The sequence below is a fragment of the Gossypium raimondii genome, chromosome 2 (assembly GCF_025698545.1).
Source record: "Gossypium raimondii isolate GPD5lz chromosome 2, ASM2569854v1, whole genome shotgun sequence".
NCBI lineage: Eukaryota > Viridiplantae > Streptophyta > Magnoliopsida > Malvales > Malvaceae > Gossypium > Gossypium raimondii.
In genome coordinates this window covers 5,001,198-5,027,426 of record NC_068566.1, presented here as the reverse complement: position 1 = coordinate 5,027,426, position 26,229 = coordinate 5,001,198, and the positions used below count along the sequence as shown (strand labels likewise).

General features: G+C 35.2%; 2 protein-coding genes and 1 long non-coding RNA gene across 3 annotated transcripts; 1 reads left to right on the top strand and 2 right to left on the bottom strand.

Moving 5' to 3' along the window:
* Positions 1–1,247: 1,247 nt before the first annotated feature.
* On the bottom strand, positions 1,248–2,544 carry LOC105787820 (cytosolic sulfotransferase 16). The gene has a single exon (XM_012614382.2). The coding sequence runs from the start codon at positions 2,461–2,463 to the stop codon at positions 1,456–1,458; it is 1,008 nt and encodes a 335-aa protein (XP_012469836.1). The 5' UTR covers positions 2,464–2,544; the 3' UTR covers positions 1,248–1,455.
* Positions 2,545–8,616: 6,072 nt separating this feature from the next.
* On the top strand, positions 8,617–9,224 carry LOC128034609 (uncharacterized). The gene is made up of 2 exons (XR_008190713.1): positions 8,617–8,725; positions 9,002–9,224. It is a non-coding gene; the product is annotated as an uncharacterized LOC128034609 (long non-coding RNA).
* A 3,105-nt stretch (positions 9,225–12,329) lies between these two features.
* On the bottom strand, positions 12,330–14,759 carry LOC128033725 (uncharacterized). Its single transcript, XM_052621717.1, has 2 exons — positions 14,523–14,759; positions 12,330–13,976 (listed from the first exon to the last, which is right to left on the bottom strand). The coding sequence occupies exons 1-2, from the start codon at positions 14,757–14,759 to the stop codon at positions 12,330–12,332; spliced, it is 1,884 nt and encodes a 627-aa protein (XP_052477677.1).
* Between the last annotated feature and the right edge of the window lie 11,470 nt (positions 14,760–26,229).

Genomic DNA, 26,229 nt, shown 5'->3' with positions numbered 1-26,229 from the left:
AGTTGAGCAAATTGCTCAAGTTAAAGCGGAGGTAGCATCGAGAGAAGCAGAGGCTCAAAGAAAATATGAAGAACTCCAGCTACAACTTAAAGTGGAGGTAGCAGCGAGGGAAACAGATGAAGCAACAAGGGAAGCAGAGCAAAGCAAAAAATATGACGCACTCCAGCTACAGCTTAAGAATATGATGAAGATGTTTCAGCAGTCACAGAATTCGCCATCTTAGACGTCTGTTTTTTTATTTTAATAATATTTTAACATTATAACTTATAACATTATTGTAAGAATATTTTGTTAATTCATTTATTAATTTAGATCATATATCTTTCGTTGGATTTGAAGTATCATTTAAATTTGTAATTTTTGGTTGGATTTGATGTTACAGGAAATTATGTTGACAATTCGGGTGTATATGAATGAAAATGGGATGTTAGAAATCTGCTAAAGGTAGTGGCGATTTTTCTACAGACGTCGCTAAAGAACATGACATTTAGTGGCGTTTTTAGTAAAAGCGCAACTAAAAGTCCTGTTCTTTAGCAGCATTTGTGGGGAAAGCACCGCTAAGATCATGTTTTATAGCGGCGTTTGTGGGAAAAGCGCCACTAAAGGTCATGTTCTATAGCGCCGTTTGTGGGAAAAGTGCCGTTAAAGGTCATTTCTTTAGTGGCGTTTGTGGAAAAAGCACCGCTAAAGGTCATGTCCTATAGCGGCGTCATAAAAACGCAGCAAAAGGTCATGTTCTATAGCGGCGTTTTTCCACATAAATGCCACAATTTAGTGGCGTTATCTATAACGACATTTTTTGCGGCGCTGGTAAAATCGCCGCAAATAGTTTTAGCGGTGCCTATAAGCACCGTTATAGGCCCAAAAAAACGTCGCTAAAAACCTGTTTTGCTATAGTGATTTGTATTTACATTGTACTTATAACTGTGTTGTTAAAGACAAAATTTTTAAAATAAATTAAATTCTATATGTAAAAAGAAAATATATATCCTTATATTTCCTATAGAACATATAATACATATTTCTTGTACAAATATTAAAATATATCTAATAAAAAATAATTAACACATGATTCATTACCCATAAGATAGAAATCACATGATACTTAAATCGTGTTATTTTTAAGTTTCAATATAGTACATTCAAAAATAAAATATAAATATATGTCGACAAATTATAGTGTAACATCAAATCAATACAAAATATATCAAACCACCACTCAGAAAACCTGAATCAAATCCATAACATAAAATTAAACACCCACGCATTATTATTCCCTTAATAAAATTTAAACCTAAGCAGATCCAAAATAACCACATATATAAAAATAAAGACTTCTTTTATTTAGTTTTAAAGGGTTTATGAAATATAAATCAGATCCACTGAGACTGAGACGGTGAATAGATTTATAGGCTCCAGTAGTTTCATCATTCAAACAGCATGAAGTAGTAGGAGTCAATGAAAGTTGAATCCAATACCTTGAAGCTTTTGTTCTGTAATTTGATTCATTTTTTCAACCATTTCAGGTGACAAGTGGTTAACCCAATCTCCTACTTCACCTTTCCTGAAGAAATCAGAGTTGCTAACAGGACGTTCGGAACGTTTGGCAACACTTTTATTCACATCTAGATTGCTCAAGCTCTCGAAACTACACAACTTCACTATTTCTTCCACAGTCTTTCTGTTTTCTTCCTCTTGTGAAAAGGGTACTCCCAAGAACTCTGCAACTTTCCTCACACACCCCAAAGGCTCCTTCTTCACATCTTCATATGTCAAGAACAACACCTTCTTCGGTGACTCCACACTAGCTTTCCAATACCCCAAAACGTGATCCCAAAACGGTCCATAGTGCGAAACCCCTTTACAAAACAAGTCAAAGGCTTCCTCTAGTGAAAGTGGTGGTACTTCTTTGGGTCTCAACTTGTTGGAGAAATGCCACTTTGAGACCAAAACATCTTTGGGGTCTCGGCAGATGTAAACAAAACGGCAAGCTGAGGTATCATCGGTCATGCGTTTTGGGAACAAAGAGTAAGGAATGTGAGTTGAAAGAAGGCGAGGCGAAGGAAGCTCATCAAGGAAGGAAGTTGACCCATCTTTATGAATATGTCCTTCAAATAAGAGGACCAACTCTTGAGGGTTTAGTTTGCGTAAAGGATGGTCGTTGAAATCAAAGGCAGCTCTGTTGATAATGGAGAAAACAAGGGCTCTGAGCCAGGTGGTGCCGCATTTAGGGGAAGTTGCGACGATGATGTCAGTGGGTCGAGGCTTGAAGTGGTCATTGATCAACATGCTTCCTCTGATGGGAAAACTAGACATCCAGAAGCCTTGGTATTGGAAAAGCTCGTCTAACCACCAGCCTTTGCTTCGAGGGAGAGTTGGCACCAGTTCAGCGCAGTTTTTGAATGTCTTTTGGTAACCTTCATCTTGTGTCTCTACGATCGGAAAAAATTTTGAAGTCTCCATTGGGAAGATGGCAAAGTAGAGGAACTAATTTTGTAGAGATCTTGCAAGAAGGATTTGCAAATGATCCGTTATATTTGACTAAATGTGGGAATTGCGTATACCAACATCATGTGTGGTTTTTTTTAAATTAAGAAACCATTATTCTAAACCTCGCGAGTCCCACGCCATACAAAGCCAATAGCTGGCTCCAACAAATACGATAAAGATGAAATAAATAAAAAATAAAAAAATTTGTCAATTTGAATATTAAGATACAATAAGTCCCTGCATTTTGATAAAAATTGAGATTTAATCTCTATATTTAAAAAGTTAAAAATTTAATCCTCCAATTATTTGATTTAAAATCTCAATCCAGTTATTAAAATCATTAATACTTGTTGTCAAATTAGTAAATTTTACATGTTAATTAAGATACCCTCATGTGATGTTTCATATAATTGATGAAAATAAACATGTTAAGTTAACAATTTTAATAGAAACTATCAATGACAATAATGATTGAAATGAGATTTTTATAACACTATTGACAAGCCCGAACTAACATATGAACTTTAAATTTTATCTAAATCTATTTATATTCATAAATGACTAATTCAATCTAATTTTAAATTTTCTCATATTATTATTTAAAATATTATATTATTTTAATTAATATTGAATACTTATATATTTTCTTATTTATTAAAATTTTAATATAAACAATTTAACCTATTTTTTTAATATTTTTATATGTTATTATATATAAAAGTATATAATATAAAATATTACAAATTAAAAAACAGGTTCAACTCGTCTGGTACTAAGCAAAGCACAGAAGCCAACATGGCATATTTCTTAAGCTGAAAACGTAATAATCGAATACAGGGCTGTGGACAGTTCTTAGAAACTTTTGGGGATGAGGTAAATTCTAAATTGAAATCCAGGGGCCGTGGTCATAGACGTCTTTACATTTTGGAATGCAGCTTGAGCACACAGGTTCCATGTAAAAGCATTGTCCAACAACAAATCTGTTAAGGGCCTGTCAATAGTGTTATAATGCTAGATGAATCTTATGTAAAAATCACTATATTTTGATTGGCTACATAGATTGTTTGGATATCTGCTTTGAACCAAGTAAAAAACCCATTGTTGAGTTCAACAAAACCAGATAAAACTGTGGGATTCATTCGTGTCATTTTAACTGAAACCCCTTTCTGTAGTTTGTGGTGTAAGAAATTTTGGAGATAAATGTGGGGAAAGATGCCCAATATGTTGGCAGCCAATAAAGTTTTTGCATTTACAAATATAATACAAGTAAGACATTATAATTTAAAACTAAATCAGTATAAAATATATGAAAGGAAAACCCCAAAAAATTTGAACTAAACTAAAAAATTTACACAAAATTCACTCAGCATACACACATAATAAAATTACAGATACACATATATCATTCAACATAATTGTCGAAACCATTTTTTTGAAAACAAAAATTTAGTGTCGACTTTTTAAAACACAAAAATTGGAGTCGCCACCGATCCTTAATTGAGGTGTGATCGGCTCACCTTAAAAACAATTTTGGTCTATGAAATTTGAGAAAACAAGTTCGGGAGTCAGTTACGTACGAGGAAGGGTTAGTACCCTCGTAACGCACAAAATCGGTACCAATTTGATTGTTTAATGTCTTGGTGTTGAAAATTTGAAAAAGATTTTAAAAGAAAGCTTTTAACTCGTGAATGAATTAAAATAACAAAACATTCTTATTTCAAAGAAATAAAACACCACACCCAGTGAGTTAGGGCACAATATTTTTAAATCTTCAAAATACCGAACATTGCCTTTTGTTTTAGAAATTCTTATTTCGAGATGACAAAATGTCACGACCAGTAAGTTAGGACCCGACATTTTTGAATTCCCAAGAATAAGCCTTTATTTGAAATTTGTGAATTTATTGCAAAATGAATACTTGGCTTTCTAAATTCATCGAAAAATAATCGCAATCCAGTAAGTTAGGACACGATCTTTCTCGAGAATTATGCATGCCAAATATTTTGAAAATTTATAAAATATGGTGATTTTAATGCTTTGACACAACCAAAATATATATTTTCTAAAAAGCATGTTAAAAAGCTAATGTATAACGTGAAACAAACACTTTAATTTAAATTATATATGTATATGTATTTACAAATATATATATATAAGTACAATATAAGTAAATTTGAAAATATGTGTATGCATATATAAAAAATACATATTAGTATACAACTGCAAATCCTGGGGGGCCAATTGCGAAAATTACCCATTTAGAGTAAAAATGCACGGACCCAACCTGTGGGTCGGGTTAACGCGCGGACTCTTTCCCCCCACAGAACGGCGTCGTTTTGTTCTTTGTTAAAAGTTTAAAAAAAAGAAAAAATTTAGGGAAAATATTTTGCTCCCTTTTCCCTGAAGCAGAAGCAACTTCCTTAGGGTTTTATCAACCCTTCAGCGCTGCCGTTCTCATGTTTTCCCCACCGTACGACGCCGCCGATCGAAAGGTAAACAAAACTCCTCCCTCTTCCCTTATTTTTGTCTCAAAAACATGAAATGGTGACTAAAACAGAAAGGAGACTCGAGGAAAAAAAATAAAAACCTTCAAAATCGTATTCTGATCTTTCATGTTTTCTAATGTTTTTCAATACAACGTTTGCCTTCCTTTTTTCTTTTTTATAATCTTTCATTTCCCCCATTTCAGTATACCAATTTGGCTTTATATAGCCCGATAAAATGCTTTATTTTTACAATATTTTCTTCTTGGACTCTTAGTCCGTGTTTGCAGGTATCGTGGGGAGTGGTCGGTTCCGAAATGTGCACCGATTAGAGTCTTCTGGCAATTTGGAGACTATTGGGGCGTTGAGCGTAATGCGCTAGGGCTATCGCTTCAATACGCATTTGGGCCATACTGAAATCGGGCTAGGGTAAAACCTAGGCTTTGGGCCTGCATCTGGGTAGTTAGGTTTGGGCCATGAAAATGGGCCTTCGAATATTGGACTGGTTTTTATATTTGTTTTATTTGGATTTTAATCGGGCCCGGGCAAATTGAGCTTATTACAATAATGCTTTTTTTTTTCTGGTATGATGATGACATTTTCTTTGGTACATGGTATTCGGTGGCATTACTGTCTTGTTTAGGTCTATCCTATTATTTTAAAAAAAGCTTTATCATACTAAAATTTGATGGACCGATTTGTTGGTTAAGATAGATTTATCCATAATTACAATATATGGTTTGTGCTTTCTTCACGTGTTTGTTAGACATTAATTTTGTCTTATTCTTTATTCATTATGTTTTATATTGGTTCAATTTTATATTATAACTAGTTGAATATATATTTATGTTTATATTCTACTTATAATTGTATTGATAGTGATACTCGTTTTTTTTTTAAAAATAAATTCCATACCAGAAAGAATATTTGCATCCTTATTATAAGTGTCAATAGTAATCTATTTTAGCCTCATTCTCAGTGCATTTTTGGGTGATTATGTGACGTTAATGGCTAATTATATACTCCTAATTCTTTATATTCATGTTTTTATGCTTAATAAGGTACTTGCGAGCAATAAGAGTGAACAATGGTGAAAATTAAAACAATGGAACATTCCGGAAGTTGTACACATGCAGCAAAGTTTCATATGGGCAATCCACATGACCGTGTGTCCAAGGTGTGACGATTTTAGGAACCATGTGCGCTAACAGAAGGAAGTAAAGGTTTTTAGGTTTGACACTTTAAGAAGGCATAAATAAGAAAATAAAAGAGAAAAAAAAGTGGACATCAAGAGATAGCACGAAAATTACCCAGCAAACACCATTGAAGTCAATTTTCAAACAATTCTCCATCAAGATACAAGAGTCCAAGCTGATTTCCAAGGGAATTATCATGAATTTCTTTTATTTTAGTGGTCATATTGTATTTTTGGTGTTTATTCTTGTAAGTATGAACTAATTCTCTTAATACCTAGGGGAGATAAACCCTAGGATGGATTTTATTGTTTGATTTCTAGTTTTATGCAATAAAACTCTAGTTTCTTTGTTTTCAATTATGAATGCTTAATTGTTCTGGGGTTGATAATTTTAGAGTGTTGATTCAAATTAGATGTGCATAAGTCTGAGGTTGAATAGACCCTTTTTGCGATTAGATCTTACATAATTGAATGGAGTTTTATGTAACCTTAGAAATAGGACGACATAAATCTACCGGATTAGAGTCAAATCTAATATGGGGATCCATAGAGCAAATTAATACAATAATAAGGGTTTTAATTAGAAAGAAATTTCAATTAATCAACCTAGAGTTAGTTGCTCTTATGCTCGAAAGAGATATTAGCATAAATTAGAGATTTTTATGGATCAAAAAGCTAATAAAAGAAATTGCATAAATTAGATTGAGAATTATAGATGAAATTTAGGTGGATTCTTACCTAGGTATTGTTTTGTCACTTGGTTGATATTTGACTATTTTTGTTGTGTTTTATTCTTTGGTGCATTCATTAGTTAATTTAGATAATTTAATTTAATTTTAATTAAGCCCTTGAAGTATTAGATTAAATAATAGAAATGTGATAATTACTAGTAATTATAGTTGTCGAAACCATTTTTTTGAAAACAAAAATAAGTTATCGACTTTAAAAACAAAAATTGGAGTCGTCACCGATCCTTTATTAAGGTGTGATCGGCTCACCAAAAAAAAAACAATTCTGGTCTGCAAAATTTGAGAAAACAGGTTCGGAGTCGAGACATGACGAGGAAGGGTTAGCACCCTCGTGACGCTCAAAAATTGGTACCAAATTTGATTATTTTATGTCTTGATGTCGAAAATTTGAAAAGATTTTAAATAGAAATTTTTAACCCGTGAATGAATCTAAAATGATAAAACATTCTCATTTCAAAGAAATAAAACACCACACCCAGTAAGTTAGGGCACAATATTTTATATCTGCAAAATACCGAATATTGCTTTTTATTTCAGAAATTCTTATTTCGAGATAACGAAATGTCACGACCAGTAAGTTAGGACCCGACATTTTGAATTCCCGAGAATAAGGTTTTATTTGAAAATTGCGAATTTATTGTAAAATAAATACTTAGCTTTCTAAATTCATCGAAAAATGATCACGATCTAGTAAGTTAGGACACGATCTTTCTCGAGAATCATGATTACCAAATATTCAAAATTTAAAAACGATTTTAATGATTTGATTTAAACCAAAAGATATTTTCTTTAAAATATGCTAAAATGTTAATGCATAACATGAAACCATTACCTTAATTTAAATTATATGTACACGTATTCACAAAATAAAATATGATATATAAGTAAATTTTAAAGATATGTATATGCATATATGAAAACATGTATGAAAGTTATGAAAATAAATTATAAAATATGGATAGGTATATAAACATATAAGTAAAATATATTAATAAATTATGAAAACGTGTGTATATATATATATATATATATAAGAAAAATGCAAAAATATATTTATAACAACTTTGAATAGTGTACTTACATATTATAAAAATGTATATATATTTGCATTATAAAATACGAAAAAAACTATATGAATATTATAAAGTATAAATATGGATACGTAATAAAACTAAGAAGAATAAAGTAATAATAAAATATATAAGTTATGCATATGTATTTAAAACCATTTAAAATATATTCATATATATATATTTATATAATAAGATACATATATGCATATATATTGGTATGGAAATATTCGTGATAATAATAAATGCTAACAATAATACAGTAATAATAATACAATTTAACAGTATTTAAAAATATATATATATATATATAAAATGATAAGTTAAGGATTAATTTGAAAATAAAAGAGTTTAAAGGTTAAATTCAAAAATAGAAAACGAGAAAGGAGCAATTCAAAACACGCACAATAGGAAGAGGACCGAAGGAAATTTACCCAAACCGCCCAAAACGCTGCACATCATTTGGAACAATTTGAAATGTAAATAAAACATATTACTTAAATTTAAAAGAAATAAAAATGATTTAAAAAATGTAAAAACAAGGGGACCAATTGCGTAAATGGCCCATTTTGAACCCTATAAAATCCCATTTTAAAACCCTAAAATCATTTCCCTTTTCTGCAACAGCAGCCACCACAAGGGCTGCTCCACCTTCTCCTCTATTTTCAAGCCAAACTCCCCCCTCCAACTTCGATTTGGACGAAGAGAAGCAAAGATGTCGACGGCGCGCCTCTTTTGGTAAGGATTTCTCCTCCTCCTTTTATTTTTGTTTGGTGTGCAAAGGAAAAGAAAAGAAAAACAAACAAAGAAATCAGTGAGTAAGAAAAAAAAAATAGACCCAGAAAATCACCTTCAAAATCCTTGCTTTTCTGTTTTTCTTCTGTATTTCCTTTTATTTTCAATACCAAAATTTGCTAACTCCTTTTACAAAGATTGATCCCTTTTTTATCCCGACTCATTTACAATTTATTGTTGTATCCTCGATCCTTGCTATTGTTTGTGGTTTTGTTGCAGGTGAAGAACGTGCATAGTGGGTGTGGGGGTTTGCTGAACGTGGGTGGAAACGGTTGCCGCGACATGGGCAGTTGCTGCAGCGCCGAAGAAACTGCTGCTAGGGTTCAGTTTTTTTTTTCTGCTGAAATTGTTCAATAGCTTGGGCTGTAATTTGGACTAATAGATGGGCTTGTAACTTGGGCTACGTTTTATTAAATTTGTAATTGTGTTTGGTTTTAGTTTCTGTTTTGGGCTTCGGGCAATAATTGGGTATCACAGCTGCCCCTATTTGCTCGTTGTCGTGTAACGGGAACAGAGCAAAGACTAAAAAGCCCAATTTTGCCCGGTCATACTGGACCTTGGCGCTCTTCAAGCAACCTCATTCCAACCTACTGCGTCTTCAGAGGTATAGGAATCGGTGCTTCAATCCACTCCACTGCAACATCAAGGAGGTAGAACTTGTACCTTGTAGCTTCTTAAAAGAACAAAATTTGCTATTTTTAGTCTGCTCCACTGCAACTTCAGAGAGATAAGACTAGATGCGATCTGCTCTCATAAGATCTAGATGTTAATCCGCTCCACTGCAACTTCAGGGAGATAGGATTGATTTCTTCTGTCTGCTCCACTGCAACTTCAGGGAGATAAAACTGGATGTGATCTGCTCTCTGCAACCTCAGAAAGATAAGATCTGGATGTTAATCCGCTCCACTGCAACTTCAGGGAGATAGGATTGATTTCTTCGCTCGCTTCCCCGCAACTTCGTGGAGATAAGATCGAATGTGATCTCGCTCTCGCAACCTCGTAAAGATAAGATCGGATGTTAATCCGCCCACCGCAACTTCGTGGAGATAGGATTGATTTTTTCATCTACTCCCCGCAACTTCGTGGAGATAAGATCGATGCGATCTCGCTCTCGCAACCTCGTAAAGATAAGATCTCGGATGTTAATCCGCTCCACTACAACTTCAGGGAAATAGGATTGATTTCTTCTGTCTGTTCCACTACAACTTCAGGGAGATAAGATCTGAATGTTAATCCGCTCCACTGCAACTTCAGGGAGATAGGATTGATTTCTTCTGTCTGCTCCACTGCAACTTCAGGGAGATAAGATCTGAATGTTAATCCTCTCCACTGCAACTTCAGGGAGATAGGATTGATTTCTTCCGCTCGCTCCATCGCAACTTCGTGGAGATAAGACTGTTTCACCGGTTTGTTCTCTGGGGAACATGACCTGTATAATTCAATTTATGAACCTAATTATGCCTAATGGATGTCATGATTAGAATAAATCAAATGCTCCTAACTAGGCGTGTATGAATGAATGTAAAATATTATTTTTAGAAAATGACCCCGCTTAGGTTATCATTACTCAAAGTTTACTAAGACTTTATCACCGACGCACTAGAACGTCCTCTTGTTCAGCTAGCATCTCCGAAGAAACACTTAATCAACCTGCACCCACTGTAAACTTCAGGGTTTAATCCACTGGGACACAAAATTTGTATCATCTTCTCACTGTAACCCAAGGGTAGAAAAACATGACTTCTCGATCTTCTCTTATCGCAATGTGAAGCACTTTGGACTTCTATACCATTCTCAGGGTGTCATACCAAATGCCTATGCACAAATGAAGGATTTTCTTCTCCGATGAAACATCTTCTTATTGCAAGGTGATCATTGCGTGTTTGTTCATTGACGCTTTGTTACCAACACGACATCTTGTCATTTTATTTAATCAATGCTTTTGACAATAAAATCCAAAGAGATAGTCTTAATTTAGACTCTTCCCTCTCAGATTTCCCACCTTTAAACCAAGTGTGTTCTAAACAATAGTCCTGTTTCAGGTTCCCATATTATTTAGAAACCTCCAAAGTAATATGCAAAATCCTTTGTAAAAGTTTTATTACTCTATTAATCGTTATTCTAATGCAACATGCTTTGCCAAAAGAAAAAAACAACGAATAGATAGAATTGAATTGAGAGCATAGCTCGAAATGAATAAATTATCAATAATATTGAGAATAAAAGAGGAATTGACTCGTGTCTTGGATAAAGTATTCAAAGAATAAGCAATTCAATATAAATAATATGAAGACTAGGTGTCCCAGATATCGCAGTTTGAACTTCTCCGCATGCACTTCTCAAGACCACTCAATCCGACATGTGCTTAGAAGATCTACAGATCTGTCGATGCCCCAAGATGTTTCGTCCCTTTCCCTCTTGGTTCAATCATTGCAAGATCACCGAATGCGCCACCGATCAAGATTTGAGCCGCCTTTTCCGGTTTTCAACTCAAATCCCTTTGGTCTCAAAGTGCCCTTTACGGGTTTTCACATTGGCCTCTCCTTTTCCTTTTTTTCTTTTCTTTTCTTTCTTTCTTTTTTTTCTTTTTCTTTTCTTTCTTTCTTTTTTATTTTATTTTATTTTTATTTTTTCTTTTTTTCTTTTCTTTTCTTTTTTTTTAAGAAAAGTATTTCTTAACTGAATCCGAGTTTACAGGGTTTGCCAAGTCTTTGCTATCCATCTCACTCAAAATCAAAGCTCCCCCTGAAAAAGTTTTCTTTACAACATATGGGCCTTCCCAATTTGGCATCCATTTCCCTCTGAAATCTTTTTGTATAGGAAGGACTCTTTTCAACACCAGCTCCCCCTCATTAAATTCTCTAGGACGAACTTTTTTGTTGTAGGCCCGCATCATCTGTTTTTGATACATTTGACCATGCCGAACAGCTTTTAGCCTTTTCCCTTCAATTAAGTTCAATTGATCATAACGAGATTGAACCCATTCTGCCTCATCCAATTTCAACTCAGATAATACTCGGAGAGAAGGAATTTCTATCTTAATAGGTAAAACTGCTTCCATGCCATAAACCAAAGAGAAAGGTGTTGTTTCAATGACGTCCGACAGACGTTCTATAAGCAAAGAGAGCAAATGGTAATTTCTCATGCCAATCCCTGTAAGTCTCGGTCATCTTTCCCACAATTTTCTTGATATTCTTATTAGCTGCTTCTACTGCACTATTCATCTTTGGGCGGTATGGCGACGAGTTATGATGTCTGATCCCGAATTGACTGCAGACCTCCATTATTGCACTATTGTTCAAATTCAGTGCATTATCAGATATAATCCTCTCAGGCATTCCATATCAACATATGATTTCCTTTTTCAAGAATTTGCTAACTGCTGACTTGTGACGTTTGCATATGAAGCAGCCTCCACCCATTTGGTAAAGTAGTCAATAACCACAAAGATGAAGCGATGCCCGTTAGAAGCTTTAGGCGATATTGGCCCAATGACGTCCATACCCCACATAGAGAAAGGTCATGGAGAAGTCATAACATGAAGAGGTCAAGGAGGTGCATGCCTTTTATCACCATAAATTTGGCATTTATGGCACTTCTTAGCATAGCTGATGCAATCCCTTTCCAAAGTAGACCAATAATACCCAAACCTCATGATCTGCCTGGCCATTGTGAAACCATTCGCATGTGTGCCACAGATACCTTCATGGACTTCTTCTAGAATTTTTCTAGCTTCTACTGCATCCACACATCTTAACAATACTTGATCCTTCCCTTTTCTGTACAGGATTTCTCCATCTAGAACATAGTCAATAGCCAATCTTCTCAGTGCTCTTTTATCATTCTCCGTTGCCTGATCTGGATACTCATGATTCTTTATATATCGCAATATATTCAAATACCAGGGATGATCATCCTTCCCCTCTTCCTCGACATTATAGCAATGAGCCGGGGTTTCAAAAATACTCATCTGGATAGGCTTCATGTCCTCTAACCTATTCACTCGGATCATAGAGGCTAAGGTAGCCAACGCATCAGCCATCTGATTCTCATCTCGTGGAAGATAACAAAAAGTAATATCATCAAACTCGTCCATCAATTCGAGAACCATCTTTCGATAACTGATCAGTTTAGAGTCCCTTGTTTCCCATTCTCCCTTGAGTTGATATATCACTAGTGCAGAATCCCCATACACTTCTAACATTTTGATTTTACGCTCGATGGCTGCACGAATGCCCATAATGCACGCTTCATACTCTGCCATATTATTTGTGCAATCAAAATCTAGCTTGCTAGCAAAAGGATAATGATCTCCGCTTGGAGATATTAGGACTGCCCCAATTCCATTACCTACAGCATTTGAGGCTCCATCAAAATTTAACTTCCACACCTGATCCATTTGGGGATTTTCTTCAGCGGTTGTCACATACATCAAATCCTCATTTGGGAAATCAAAGTTCAAAGGCTCATAATCCACCAAAGCTCTGATAGCTAAGAAGTCAGCTATTGCGCTCCCTTTCACAGCCTTCTGACTCACATACACTATGTCAAATTCAGAAAGCAAGATCTGCCATCTGGCCATCCTTCCATTTAAAGTTGTCGACTCCATCATATACTTTAAGGGGTCTAACTTTGAAATTAGCAATGTCGTGTGATACAACATATATTGTCGTAATCTTCGAGTTGTCCAAACCAAAGCACAACACAACTTCTCAATAGTTGAATATCTCACCTCACAATTAGTGGATTTCTTACTGATATAGTATATTTCCCTTTCTTTTCTCCCTGTCTCATCATGCTGGCCTAACACGCACCCCATGGAATTGTCAAACACTGTTAGGTACAGTATTAATGGCCTATCCGGATTAGGTGATGATAGAACTGGAGGATTAGACAAATATTGTTTTATTTTGTCAAAAGCCTTCTGGCATTCTTCATCCCAAACGCCCGGATTATGTTTTTTTAGGAGACGAAATAGGGGATCACATTTCTCAGTTAGTTGTGAAATAAACCGAGAAATGTAGTTCAATCTTCCCAAAAAACCCCGTACTTCCTTCTGTGTGTGTGGTGGAGGCAAATCACGTATTGCCCTGACTTTGTCTGGATCAACTTCAATTCCTTTCCCACTAACTATGAAGCCAAACAACTTCCCCGATCTAGTTCCAAAAGTGCACTTTGTTGGATTAAGCTTGAGCTGGAAATTTCTTAATCTCAAAAATAATTTTTGTAGCACTTGAACATGCTCCTCTTCTGTTCTAGATTTTGCAATCATATCGTCAACATAAACCTCAATCTCCCTGTGCATCATGTCATGAAACAAAGTTACCATAGCTCTTTGATAAGTTGCCCCTGCATTCTTTAATCCAAATGGCATCACTTTATAACAGAATGTTCCCCACAAAGTGATAAATGTGGTCTTTCTCATATCTTCTGGATGCATCTTTATTTGATTGTATCCAGAAAAACCGTCCATGAAAGAAAACAATGAATAGCCTGCAGTATTATCTACCAAAGTATCAATGTGAGGCAACGGAAAATTATCTTTTGGACTGGCCCTGTTCAAATCCCTATAATCCACACACATTCGCACCTTCCCATCTTTCTTAGGGACAGGGACAACATTAGCTACCCATTCTGAATACTTAACTTCTTGCAAGAACCCAGCATCAAACTGCTTCTTGACTTCTTCTTTTATCTTTAGCACAATGTCAGGCCTCATTCTTCTGAGCTTCTGCTGAACTGGCTTGCAATCCTCTTTTATGGGAAGACGGTGCACCACAATATCAGTGCTCAACCCAGGCATATCCTGATATGACCATGCAAAGACATCTTTGAATTCCCAGAGTAACTCAATGAGGTCCTGCTTTGTCTTAGCAGAAATGTCAGTTCCGATCTTTACTTCTTTTCCCTCCTCTAGACTCACAATCTCCAATGATTCTTTATGAGGTAAGATTTGCTTATCCTCCTCTTCTACCATTCTCAATAAGTCCGGAGATACATCACGGTCACGCCATCTTCAAAATTCGTGATCCTTCTAAACATCGTCTCGCTCGAAGGTGATTACGAGTCCAAGCGGCGTCACTCATATCATTGATATCTGGGGACCTATGATAGGTGCCAAAGAATATACAAAGAATATATGAATTTATGAACAAAATATGATTATGAAATGAATAAAGAATGATGTAGAAAAAAGAATAAAAGAATAATTACTCGAAAAAAAGAATAAAAGAATACTGGCTCAAAAATGCATACGAAAAAGTATATTTATTATAATATCCAAGATGTGCCTAATCCATAAATAAATTATATTTTAAGTCAAATCGACAAGGATGTTCTGCATATTTACTCAGAACAAGCTCTAAAAACTACAGGAATCTCTTCCGCAGTCCAATTGTCTAGATCACTTCCAGGCTCGTAAGGGCGAATCTCCAGCCAAGTCTCTCTTTCAACCGTGTCTAGGGCATTGATGTGAACATCTCCTAATATTTCTTCAACACCTTCCACCTCTAGCACTCTTTGTTCCGGATGAAAAAACCCTCCTGACACGAAGGTCTTGGATATATGAGGAAAAACCATAGGCTCCCAACTAACTTCATTTCCACTCAGGCGTGCCTTTCTTCTCTCCTGTCTTCTCTCTATTTCCCTTCTTCTTTGTTTTATATTTGGTCTATAACCCAGACCAAAGCGATCAAACTTTTCTTTCATCACTGGTGCTTCAACTCTTCCTTGCAAATCTCTTCCCAAACCTTTTCCGGGTATAGCTCCTCTTCCCACCATTAATTGAAGGCCCATTCTTGTAGTCTTGGATATCTTCGGTACTGGAATTCTATTCCCCTCAGCAATAAATGTTGTATTAATAAACTCTAAAGTCAGGAAAGAACATTCCACCGCCTCTTCGTCCGTCTCCACATATGGTGCATTGCTGGTCACTGACGCAATAATACTTTCCTCGGTATTTATTGTCACTAACCGTCCTTCTGTCACCAATTTTAACTTCTGATGCAGCGTTGAAGGCACGGCCCCCGCCGAATGTATCTAAGGTCTACCTATTAAACAGTTATATGAAGGCTTGATATCCATTACAATGAAATCTACTTCATAAGTATTCAGGCCTATCAGCAACGGTATCTCAATCCTCCCCAAAACCTTCCTTTCCGTCCCATCGAACGCTCTTACCACGTTTTGACATATTTTCATATGTGAGCTATCCACAGGTAGCCTATTGAGAGTAAATAAGGGCAGTACATTCAATGCAGACCCATTATCAATTAAAACTCCCGACACCAAGCTTCCTTTACACCGAGCAGTAATGTGCAGAGCTTTAGTAGACCCCATACCTCCAGATGGTATTTCGTCATCGTTGAAGAAGATAAAATTATCAGCGCTTATATTGTTGATCAACCGATCCAATTGGTTGACAGAAATATCACTTGCCACATATGCTTCATTTAACGCCTTCATCAGCGCATTTCAATGCACCTCTGAATTCTTGAGCAAGGCCAACACCGATATACGAGCTGGCTGTTTATGCAGCTGCTCTACAACACTATACTCACAGTGTTTTAAAAATTTCAAGAATTCAGTGGCTTCTTTTTCTTTTATTGGCTCGTTAATCAATGGCCTTAATTCAGCCTTCTTCTCTTCCTTTTGCTCTGCTGCAAAGACTTTTCCCTCTACTGATTCTGTTTCAGCATTTATCCGACCATAGTACTCCTCGGTATTCGTATAAGAACCGGTCTTTTGGTTTTCTCTCTCAACACTAACTGAAGCTTCTTTCCCCGCAATTGTTACCTCGCATTCATAATTCCAAGGGACCTTCCTATTATCCTTATACAAAAACTTTACCGACTTTTGAATAACAACCTTCGGTGTCATTTGTGCCCCAATTTCAGTAACCCTAGGGCGCGAGATGATTATCTTCGGAATCCTCGTTTCTGACTCCGATGCGCATATATTTTCCTTTCTTCCTCTTCAAAAAACTCTATTTCTCCAGTATCCATCATGCTCTGGATCAGAGCTCTGAACCTCTTACATCCCTGAATTTCATGTCCCACCTCATGATAGAACTCACAACAATTTTGAGTCTCGTCACCTTCGACTGAATCCGAAACAATTAACCCTCTTCTTACCATTTCCTTCCAAACCCTTCTCAAAGGGATCCTTACCTCAGCAATATTCTCCTTGACCGTCTTCCCTGTACCTTCACCTACCATGTTTACCCCTGCATCAGTATGTTTGGGTAATGGATTCTCTGTACCTGATGAATTATTTATTTTGACAACCCCCATCTAAATCAACTTCTCAACAAGCTTTTTAAAGGCAGTACAATGCTCTATGGAGTGCCCCGTAACTCCTGCATGGTAATCGCATTGTGCATTTACGTCATACCATTTAGGATATGGAGGCTATAAGGGGGTCAAATAAAATGGGGCAACAACAAGCGCGTTAAATAAATTCTGATACAACTCTTTGTACGACATAGGAATGGGTGTAAACTGAGGCCTCTCATTATTTGGCCTTGTACCAGATTCCTGTTTTGATGAACCCTGTTGACCTACCACCACCTTTCTGGGCTGATTCACCGTAATTGACTTGCTATGTGTATTCACGTTGTTTACCTCCCCTTCTTTTTTCTTTGAATTTTGTCTTCTGTTATTATCTCCAACATCTATCTTCCCACTTTTTACAGCACTTTCAATCATCTCACCGCTCATGACTATGTCAGCAAAATTTTTCGTGGCACTGCCTAGCATGTGTGTGATGAAAGGGGCCTTTAGCGTGTTTACAAAAAGCATCGTCATTTCTCTTTCAAGAAGCGGTGGCTGGACCTGCACTGCCACCTCTCTCCACCTCTGAGCATATTGTCTAAAACCTTCATTCGATTTTTTCTCCATGTTCTGTAAAGTGATCCTATCAGGAACCATTTCTGCTACATGCCCATACTGCTTCATAAAAGCCTGTGCTAAATCCCTCCAAGAGCTAATCTTAGCACGGCTTAATTGATTATACCATTTTGACGCAGCCCCCGTGAGGCTATCCTGAAAACAATGTATCAATAACTGGTCGTTATTGACATACCCAGTCATTCACCTACAAAACATAGTAATGTGAGCTTCAGGGCAGGTTGTCCCATTATACTTCTCGAAATCTGGCATTTTAAACTTGTACGGAAGCACTAAATCCGATACCAAACTTAAATCCTTAGCATCCATCCCATGACATCCTTCAGTAGTCTCTATCGCTTTGAATTTCTCCTCAATCCACCTCCATCTTTCTTCAAATTGCTTTGGTAATTCCTCTTTTGTTTTCTCTTTTTTCAACTGCCTCATCAAAATCAAGAATAATAGGATTGGCAGTATTATTCTCAGGACTGAAGCCTGATCCGACGTGAAAATTCATCGACCTTGAAGCATCGGCTTGAACTTGCTGAGGCCTAATCGTAACAGAAGATTTACGCGGGTACACATTCGCTTGGTGCTGCACATGTAAAGGAGTGAAGCCTGGAGGATACTGGAGTCCATCCTCGTCTTCCTCTTCAATATTTGTTACAGAGTTCTTTCCCTTATCTTTCCCTTCAGTCAACAATCGCGTTAACTTTGTCATCATACTTCCTTGTGATTCCTCCATTTTATCCATCAGACTTTGTTGAATTTTCTCGAGTTGTTCCTTCATTTGCTGCTGAAGCTGATCTTGCATTTCTTTTTGGAACCCTTCAAGCTTTTCCAACCTTTGGTCCATATTTCTTGATTTCATTGTAAACCGTAACGATTTGAATTGGCTTGTTAGATTCCAGGTTAACTGAGGAATGATTTTGATTAATCAGAACCCTTTGATAATTTGCTAATGCATGCAATGCGATGTATGAAAATGCAATGCAGAAAAGGCGTTAATTCTAATTTCAATTACTTTCAGAAAACTTTATTAGAAAATAAATCTCTTTACATAGAATGGGCTACAAATATGGTTTTGCCCTAATACTTAAGACCTTGATCTTTTTAAGCAACGATGCTAACTCTTGTCCTCGATCTGACTCTAGCTCAAACTTTACGCTCAACGTGTCAGCTTGTACCGCCAAAGTTTGCAAGTGATCGCCACTTCACGAATCTGCACTCTGACTTCTCCCATAACGTGATCCCTATTTCTGACTTGATCCTGGAAATAATGAAGCTGCTCATTCTGACGACCTTCCTTTGCCTCTAGATGCTTGATTCGACCCTCATAACTTTGTAATGCTGCTTCCAACTCTTTTATTTTACCCTTCATTTCTTCGATCCTACTCAGGCTTGCTTTCAGCTCTATTACAGAATTTCGACCTCTATGTTGACGGAGAGACCCTTCTAACTCAACTACACTGTCCTTTAGTTCTCCCTTTTCCTTTTGGCTCTCTAACAAGCTCTTCTCTAAGGCTTCATTTCGTGCTTGCATTTCTTGGAATTTTCTTTCCCACCTGTCTGACCTATTTTTTTCTTCTCGAATCTCTTCACGCCACTGCTCTGAAGTTTTTCCGAGCCCTGCAGTTCTCATCGACAAACGCAGCTTCTTATAGTCGGTCTTTAAGCTATCTAGCTCTTTCTCAGCCTTATTCTTCCCCTTTCTTAGTTTATCAGCCTCGAGTTTCTGAACATCTACATCCAATCTCAAATTCACCTTTTCTTCCTCGATCAGCTCTATTTTCTTCTCTAATTCTGCATTCTTCTTTTCAAAGTCTTGTTTTATGATCTCCAGCTCAGTGGGGACGACACGCAAATGCTCCTCTATCGACTGACTATTTTCTAGACTCGGCCCAGGAATGTTATCGTTGATCCTCATAACCCACCACTCGTTGTACTCGAGAGTTGTCATTGGACCCACAGCTAATCTCTTCATTCGACGAGTTTGATTCCACGCATTGGCCATATCACGAGCTTTCTTTTTGTAACCATCATCTTTATACGAGAATTCACACTCAGCCAGTCCATGAGTTGCAGGCACAAACTGTCTTGACCTGTATTGCCTTAACACTAACAATGGGGCATAACCAACAGCTCCCCAAATTCCAAGCAAAGGGACCTAGTCGAAATCCCCACACCGATATAGGACCTCATCTGGAAGCAACCATGGAGCTCTCCACTCAATATCCTCCACTTGCAAATTCTGAAAAATTGCCATCCATTTCTCCTCCGATATGTCATCTCTCCTAGGAGTAGCCACTACCTCTTTCAATGGTGAATAGCTTTCAGAGAAGACCCGATATGAAACCTTATCCTCCTTCCAGAAGTGATTGTGGAACCAAGCAAGTAGAAGCTGTGCACATCTAATAAACCTACCTTCTCCCGCTCTTCGGCATGCATTCAGCGACCTGAAGGTTTCTGCCAAAATTGCCGGGACTGGCGTACCTCTCTTATCAAGCCGATCGAATCAGTCAGTAACCGCCTCGTCATCATGCCCCAATGTCTTAGGAAACACAATCAAACCATAAATACTTAAAGCAAAGACGTCCACCTTCTTCCTCGTGTCTAGGTGCACTAAAATGAGGTCCTTCAAAGTTTTCCAAGGAATGCATCTGCTATCCCCCCTTTGCTTAATCCGAGCTATAACCCATTGCTCGCTCATCCCCGTTATGTTCATCAGCTTCCTTAAGAAGGTTGGCACATTTACCGCTTTCGAATAGATTCTGTCTACTTGAATCCTCGAACACCGAAGTAATGCCACGTACTCCTCTATTGTAGGCACCAAATCAACCTTTCCAAACGTGAAGCAACCGTAGGCCGGGTTCCAAAACTGGGCAAGAGCTCGAAAAAGACGCTTGTCTACCTTCATATCAAGTAAATAAGGTAAATCCCCATAATTTGAATAGAATAACTGCCTAACCTCATTATTCCACTGATCCCAAATCTCCTTCAACTCCCGCAAGTTATTTTGAGCTACTACCGACACGGGTGAAGTACCATAATTCGACGTCGTATCCCTCGGCCAAACTATCACCTTTTCCATATTGTGTCATCTCATTCAAGTTCGACAACCGCATTGTCCTCCACTCTATCAAGAAACCCATTTCCCATGGTAAGCTTTCTGTTTAGCAACCGAATATGAACCAACGCCTTTATAATGGAATGCCATGTAATTGTAATGCCATGCAATCAGAATAAAACACAAGAAATCAGTAACAATTAAATACAATACAACCAAGAAATAGTAAAAACTCCTAATTAGGTGTCTACTAAGGTTCAAAGTAATTCTACCTAGGGTAGGTTCCTAAGGTTCACTATATGAGGTTTTGGCTTCTAGAGTAAAGGTACCCAAACCAGCAGATTCCTCGATCTTCACCCATTATAGGCTCATACAGACCGAGTTCAGTTCAGGGGAATACATTTCCCTATGGCATCACGGAGATGAAAATCTCACGAAGACATAGGTACAGATGTATTCCAAAAGCGATCCACTACCCTGCACGGAGGTGAAAACCTCACGAAGGACTAGCTTCTCACTCCCACTTAGAGGGGTAAAATTGACCATGAAATACAAAATGCAAATAAGCTAACAGCCTTAAGCTAATCAAACAAATATATAACAATGAAAAATCAATGAATGCAAAAGGGAAATCATGGTTAAAAAAAATCTTTAATTCTCGACAAAAAGATACCAAATAATCAATTTATGGCTCGACTCTCAAAATTCCCCAGCGGAGTCGCCAAGCTGTCGAAACCATTTTTTTGAAAACAAAAATAAGTTATCGACTTTAAAAACAAAAATTGGAGTCGCCACCGATCCTTTATTAAGGTGTGATCGGCTCACCAAAAAAAAAACAATTCTGGTCTGCAAAATTTGAGAAAACAAGTTCGGGAGTCAGTTACGCATGAGGAAGGGTTAGCACCCTCGTGACGCCCAAAAATTGGTACCAAATTTGATTATTTTATGTCTTGATGTCGAAAATTTGAAAAGATTTTAAATAGAAATTTTTAACTCGTGAATGAATCTAAAATGATAAAACATTCTCATTTCAAAGAAATAAAACACCACACCCAGTAAGTTAGGGCACAATGTTTTATATCTTCAAAATACCGAATATTGCTTTTTATTTCAGAAATTCTTATTTCGAGATAACGAAATGTCACGACCAGTAAGTTAGGACCCGACATTTTGAATTCCCGAGAATAAGGTTTTATTTGAAAATTGCGAATTTATTGTAAAATAAATACTTAGCTTTCTAAATTCATCGAAAAATGATCACGATCCAGTAAGTTAGGACACGATCTTTTTCGAGAATCATGATTACCAAATATTCAAAATTTAAAAACGATTTTAATGATTTGACGAAACCAAAAGATATTTTCTTTAAAAATATGCTAAAATGTTAATGCATAACATGAAACCATTACCTTAATTTAAATTATATGTACACGTATTCACAAAATAAAATATGATATATAAGTAAATTTTAAAGATATTTATATGCATATATGAAAACATGTATGAAAGTTATGAAAATAAATTATAAAATATGGATAGGTATATAAACATATAAGTAAAATATATTAATAAATTATGAAAACGTGTATATATATATATATATATATATAAGAAAAATGCAAAAATATATTTATAACAACTTTGAATAGTGTACTTACATATTATAAAAATGTATATATATTTGCATTATAAAATACGAAAAAACTATATGAATATTATAAAGTATAAATATGGATACGTAATAAAACTAAGAAGAATAAAGTAATAATAAAATATATAAGTTATGCATATGTATTTAAAACCATTTAAAATATATTCATATATATATTTATATAATAAGATACATATATGCATATATATTGGTATGGAAATATTCGTGATAATAATAAATGCTAACAATAATACAGTAATAATAATACAATTTAACAGTATGTAAAAAAAAATATATATATATATATATAAAATGATAAATTAAGGATTAATTTGAAAATAAACAGAGTTTAAAGGTTAAATTCAAAAATAAAAACGAGAAAGGGAGCAATTCAAAACACGCACAATAGGAAGAGGACCGAAAGGGAAATTTACCCAAACTGCCCAAAACGCTGCACATCATTTGGAACAATTTGAAATGAAATAAAACATATTACGAAATTTAAAAGAAATAAAAATGATTTAAAAAGCGTAAAATCAGTAAAAACAAGGGGACCAATTATGTAAATGGCCCATTTTGAACCCTATAAAATCCCATTTTAAAACCCTAAAAGCATTTCCTTTTTCATGCAAAGACCACCACAAGGGTCGCTCCACCTTCTCCTCTGTTTTCAAGCCAAACTCCCCTCCAACTTCGATTTGGACGAGGAGAAGAAGATGTCGACGGCGCCTCTTTTGGTAAGGATTTCTCCTCCTCCTTTTATTTTTGTTTGGTGTGCAAAGGAAAAGAAAAGAAAAACAAACAAAGAAATCAGTGAGTAAGAAAAAAAATAGACCCAGAAAATCACCTTCAAAATCCTTGCTTTTCTGTTTTTCTTCTTTATTTCCTTTTTATTTTCAATACCAAAATTTGCTAACTCCTTTTACAAAGATTGATCCCTTTTTTATCCCGACTCATTTACAATTTATTGTTGTATCCTCGGTCCTTGCTATTGTTTGTGGTTTTGTTGCAGGTGAAGAACATGCATGGTGGGTGTGGGGTTTCTTTAACGTGGGTGGAAACAGTTTCATGACATGGGCGATTCTTTGCATACCAAGAAACTGCTGCTAGGGTTTAGTTTTTTTTTTCTGCTGAAATTGTTCAATAGCTTGGGCTGTAATTTGGACTAACAGATGGGCTTGTAACATGGGCCATGTTTTATTAAATTTGTAATTGTGTTTGGTTTTAGTTTCTGTTTTGGGCTTCGGGCAATAATTGGGTATCATAATAGTCCCAGAGGAAACGATATATGTGCTCACCATAGCTATACTATTAATTTATAGGTGCATTTGCCTTAGTCAATTTATTAATTAGTTTAGTGTACATCACCTTATATTTCCAATGGAACATATAATATATATTTATTGTAAAAATATTCAAGATATTTTTAATAATCACGAAAATAGTTAACACAATGATTCATTTATCCATAAGATAGAAATCACATGATACTTAAACTAAGCCTTTTTTGTAACAGCCTGATTTTGGGTCTAGATGGAACAGTGGTTTCGGGACCACAAATCCGACAAGGAAAAATTTATTTTAAAATTATTACATGGGTTGCATTATGATAGGAAGATTGTATGAAAATACTGATATGGTAAAATAAGGAAATAAAGTGATAAAAAGGGTAATTGAGTTATGTCAACATTGGAAAGTATATTATGACATATTAATTCAAGGAAGGATTAAATTGCAAAAGTGAGAAAAGTTTTATTACCCAAGAGTAAATACTCAAAATTTGAGGGGTTAAAGTGTAAATATAAAAAAGTTGAAGGACCAATAGTGTAAATAATTTAAGGGTGGAATAATCTAGAAACTAAGGAAGATGGATGAATTGGGACCAAATTGAATAGATGAAGGAATTATGAGGGACTAAATTGTAATTTTACCAAATTAAGTGATGACTCAATGATGGAATTTTAAAAGAACATAAAGGGCAAAATGGTCAATTAGAAGAGAGAGAAATCTAGAAGGCAATGATGATGTTGGTGATATTTTATATTAATTAATTAAATAAATATTAGTTTATTTATATTTTAATTTAATTTTTAAATGATATTTTATTATTTTATTATTAATTTATTTAGTATATATATGTGGAAAGAAAGATGAAAAGCAACCAACCCATCATCTTCCATGCATCCAACGTGAGGAGAAGAGAGAAAGAAGGAAAGTTTTGTTTTTTACAATTTGGCCCTTTTACCAAAAATTCACCATTTTTACTTAGAAATCAAAAGAATTTTCATATCCATCAAGGGAGAAAGATAACAAGGAGACTATGGGGAGCTACAATATCAAGTTAGATTCAAGAAATAGAAGCTGGAGGAGAGAGAAAATCAAGTTAAAGATTGAAATCAATAGCACAAGGTAAGAACATCAAGATTTTTATGTACTTTTGAGTTTAATATTATTGGAAGTAGCATGGAAAAGATGTTATAGTAGAGTTTTCTTATATAAAGTCTTATGTTCTTGATATATTAGTGAAGAGAAATAAGTGAAAGTGATGGGAAATATTATAGAGAAAGGGAATAAGGAAGTTATAAACTTAGTAATTAACATGTTGCACTAAAACAATTTTGGGCAGCAGCAGAGGTTAACTTTGAAAAATCACCATAAATTGTAAAAATGAAATTAGAGGATGAACAAAATATTAAATTAAATCTTATTGAGTCTAGTTTCTCATAGAAGAAACAGTGTAAGCAATGGAATTGTAAACTATGAGATATAATAGGTTTTGTGAGATAAGATCAGAATGATTTCGGGTTCCCCTGTTCTGACTTTGGAAAATCATCAAAAATTGGAGAAATATAATTAGAGGCTTAAATTTATATGTTTAAATCCTTAATGAGTCTATTTTAAATAAAAAAATGGTAACATCATTTGAATTCTGTATGAGGAGATAATTAAGTTTTAGTGAAGAAGGGTCGGAACTGTCAGACAGCAGAAGAGGGATGACTTTAAAGAATAAAATGTACTTATTGGGTAAAAAAAAATTTCTGAAAATTTTATGGGAAAAATATATTGAGTATATTTTCAGAGAAAATTGACGGATCTCAATTTTGAGTTCTGTAGCTCAAGATATAAATAATTTAGTGACTATGACTCAAGTGGACAGCTTTGAAGGAATATAAATAAATGTGAAATTATAGATATTGTTACATATAAGTATGTTATATATATTAAGGATGTGGAATGGAGAGGAGGAGGAGGAAAATATATAATTATTCAATTAGCATGAGTTTTCATTAAAATGACCAATTTATATGTTTTAGGGACTAAATTGAACAAATGTGAAAATTTAAGGGTAAATTTGTAAAATGTCAAAAGTGACCAAATTGCATGAAATGAATTATTTTATTATTCAAATTAGTAAATTGAATGAAATATTAATTTATATCAAGATTGGGTGAAAATTCGAGAAAAATAGAAAATTTTCAAAATGTCCCTAAATTTTGGTATTTACGCAATTTAGCCTGGTAAGTTCGTATGAACTATATTTTGTTTAATTTCAATTGAAGTGAATGCTATTTGGTAATGAATATTATATATATGTGTTTTTATATTGGAACTGAATTATTATTGGTAATATGTTTAATTATTAGATGCTATGAAATGATTATCTAAGCTTGTTGGAGATATATCATATTATCAATTGGTTCTATCGGTAATTTTGGATGATTTGATTCTGATTATATGGCATGTATAAGTTAAATTGGTTAACGTTAGCTCATTAATGTTTTGATTTTGATTGGTTATAAATATGAATGTTAGATAAAAATGATATGTCTGTAAATTAATTTGT

What these genes read in the sequence shown, in the direction of transcription:
- LOC105787820 (XM_012614382.2), bottom strand. Translation starts at nt 2,463, where the DNA reads ATGGAGACTTCAAAATTTTTTCCGATCGTAGAGACACAAGATGAAGGT.
- LOC128033725 (XM_052621717.1), bottom strand. Translation starts at nt 14,759, where the DNA reads ATGGTAGAAGAGGAGGATAAGCAAATCTTACCTCATAAAGAATCATTG. An exon ending in TAAAAGAGGATTGCAAGCCA is followed by an intron (nt 13,977 to 14,522) that starts GTTCAGCAGAAG and finishes AGAAATTTCCAG; the next exon opens with CTCAAGCTTAATCCAACAAA.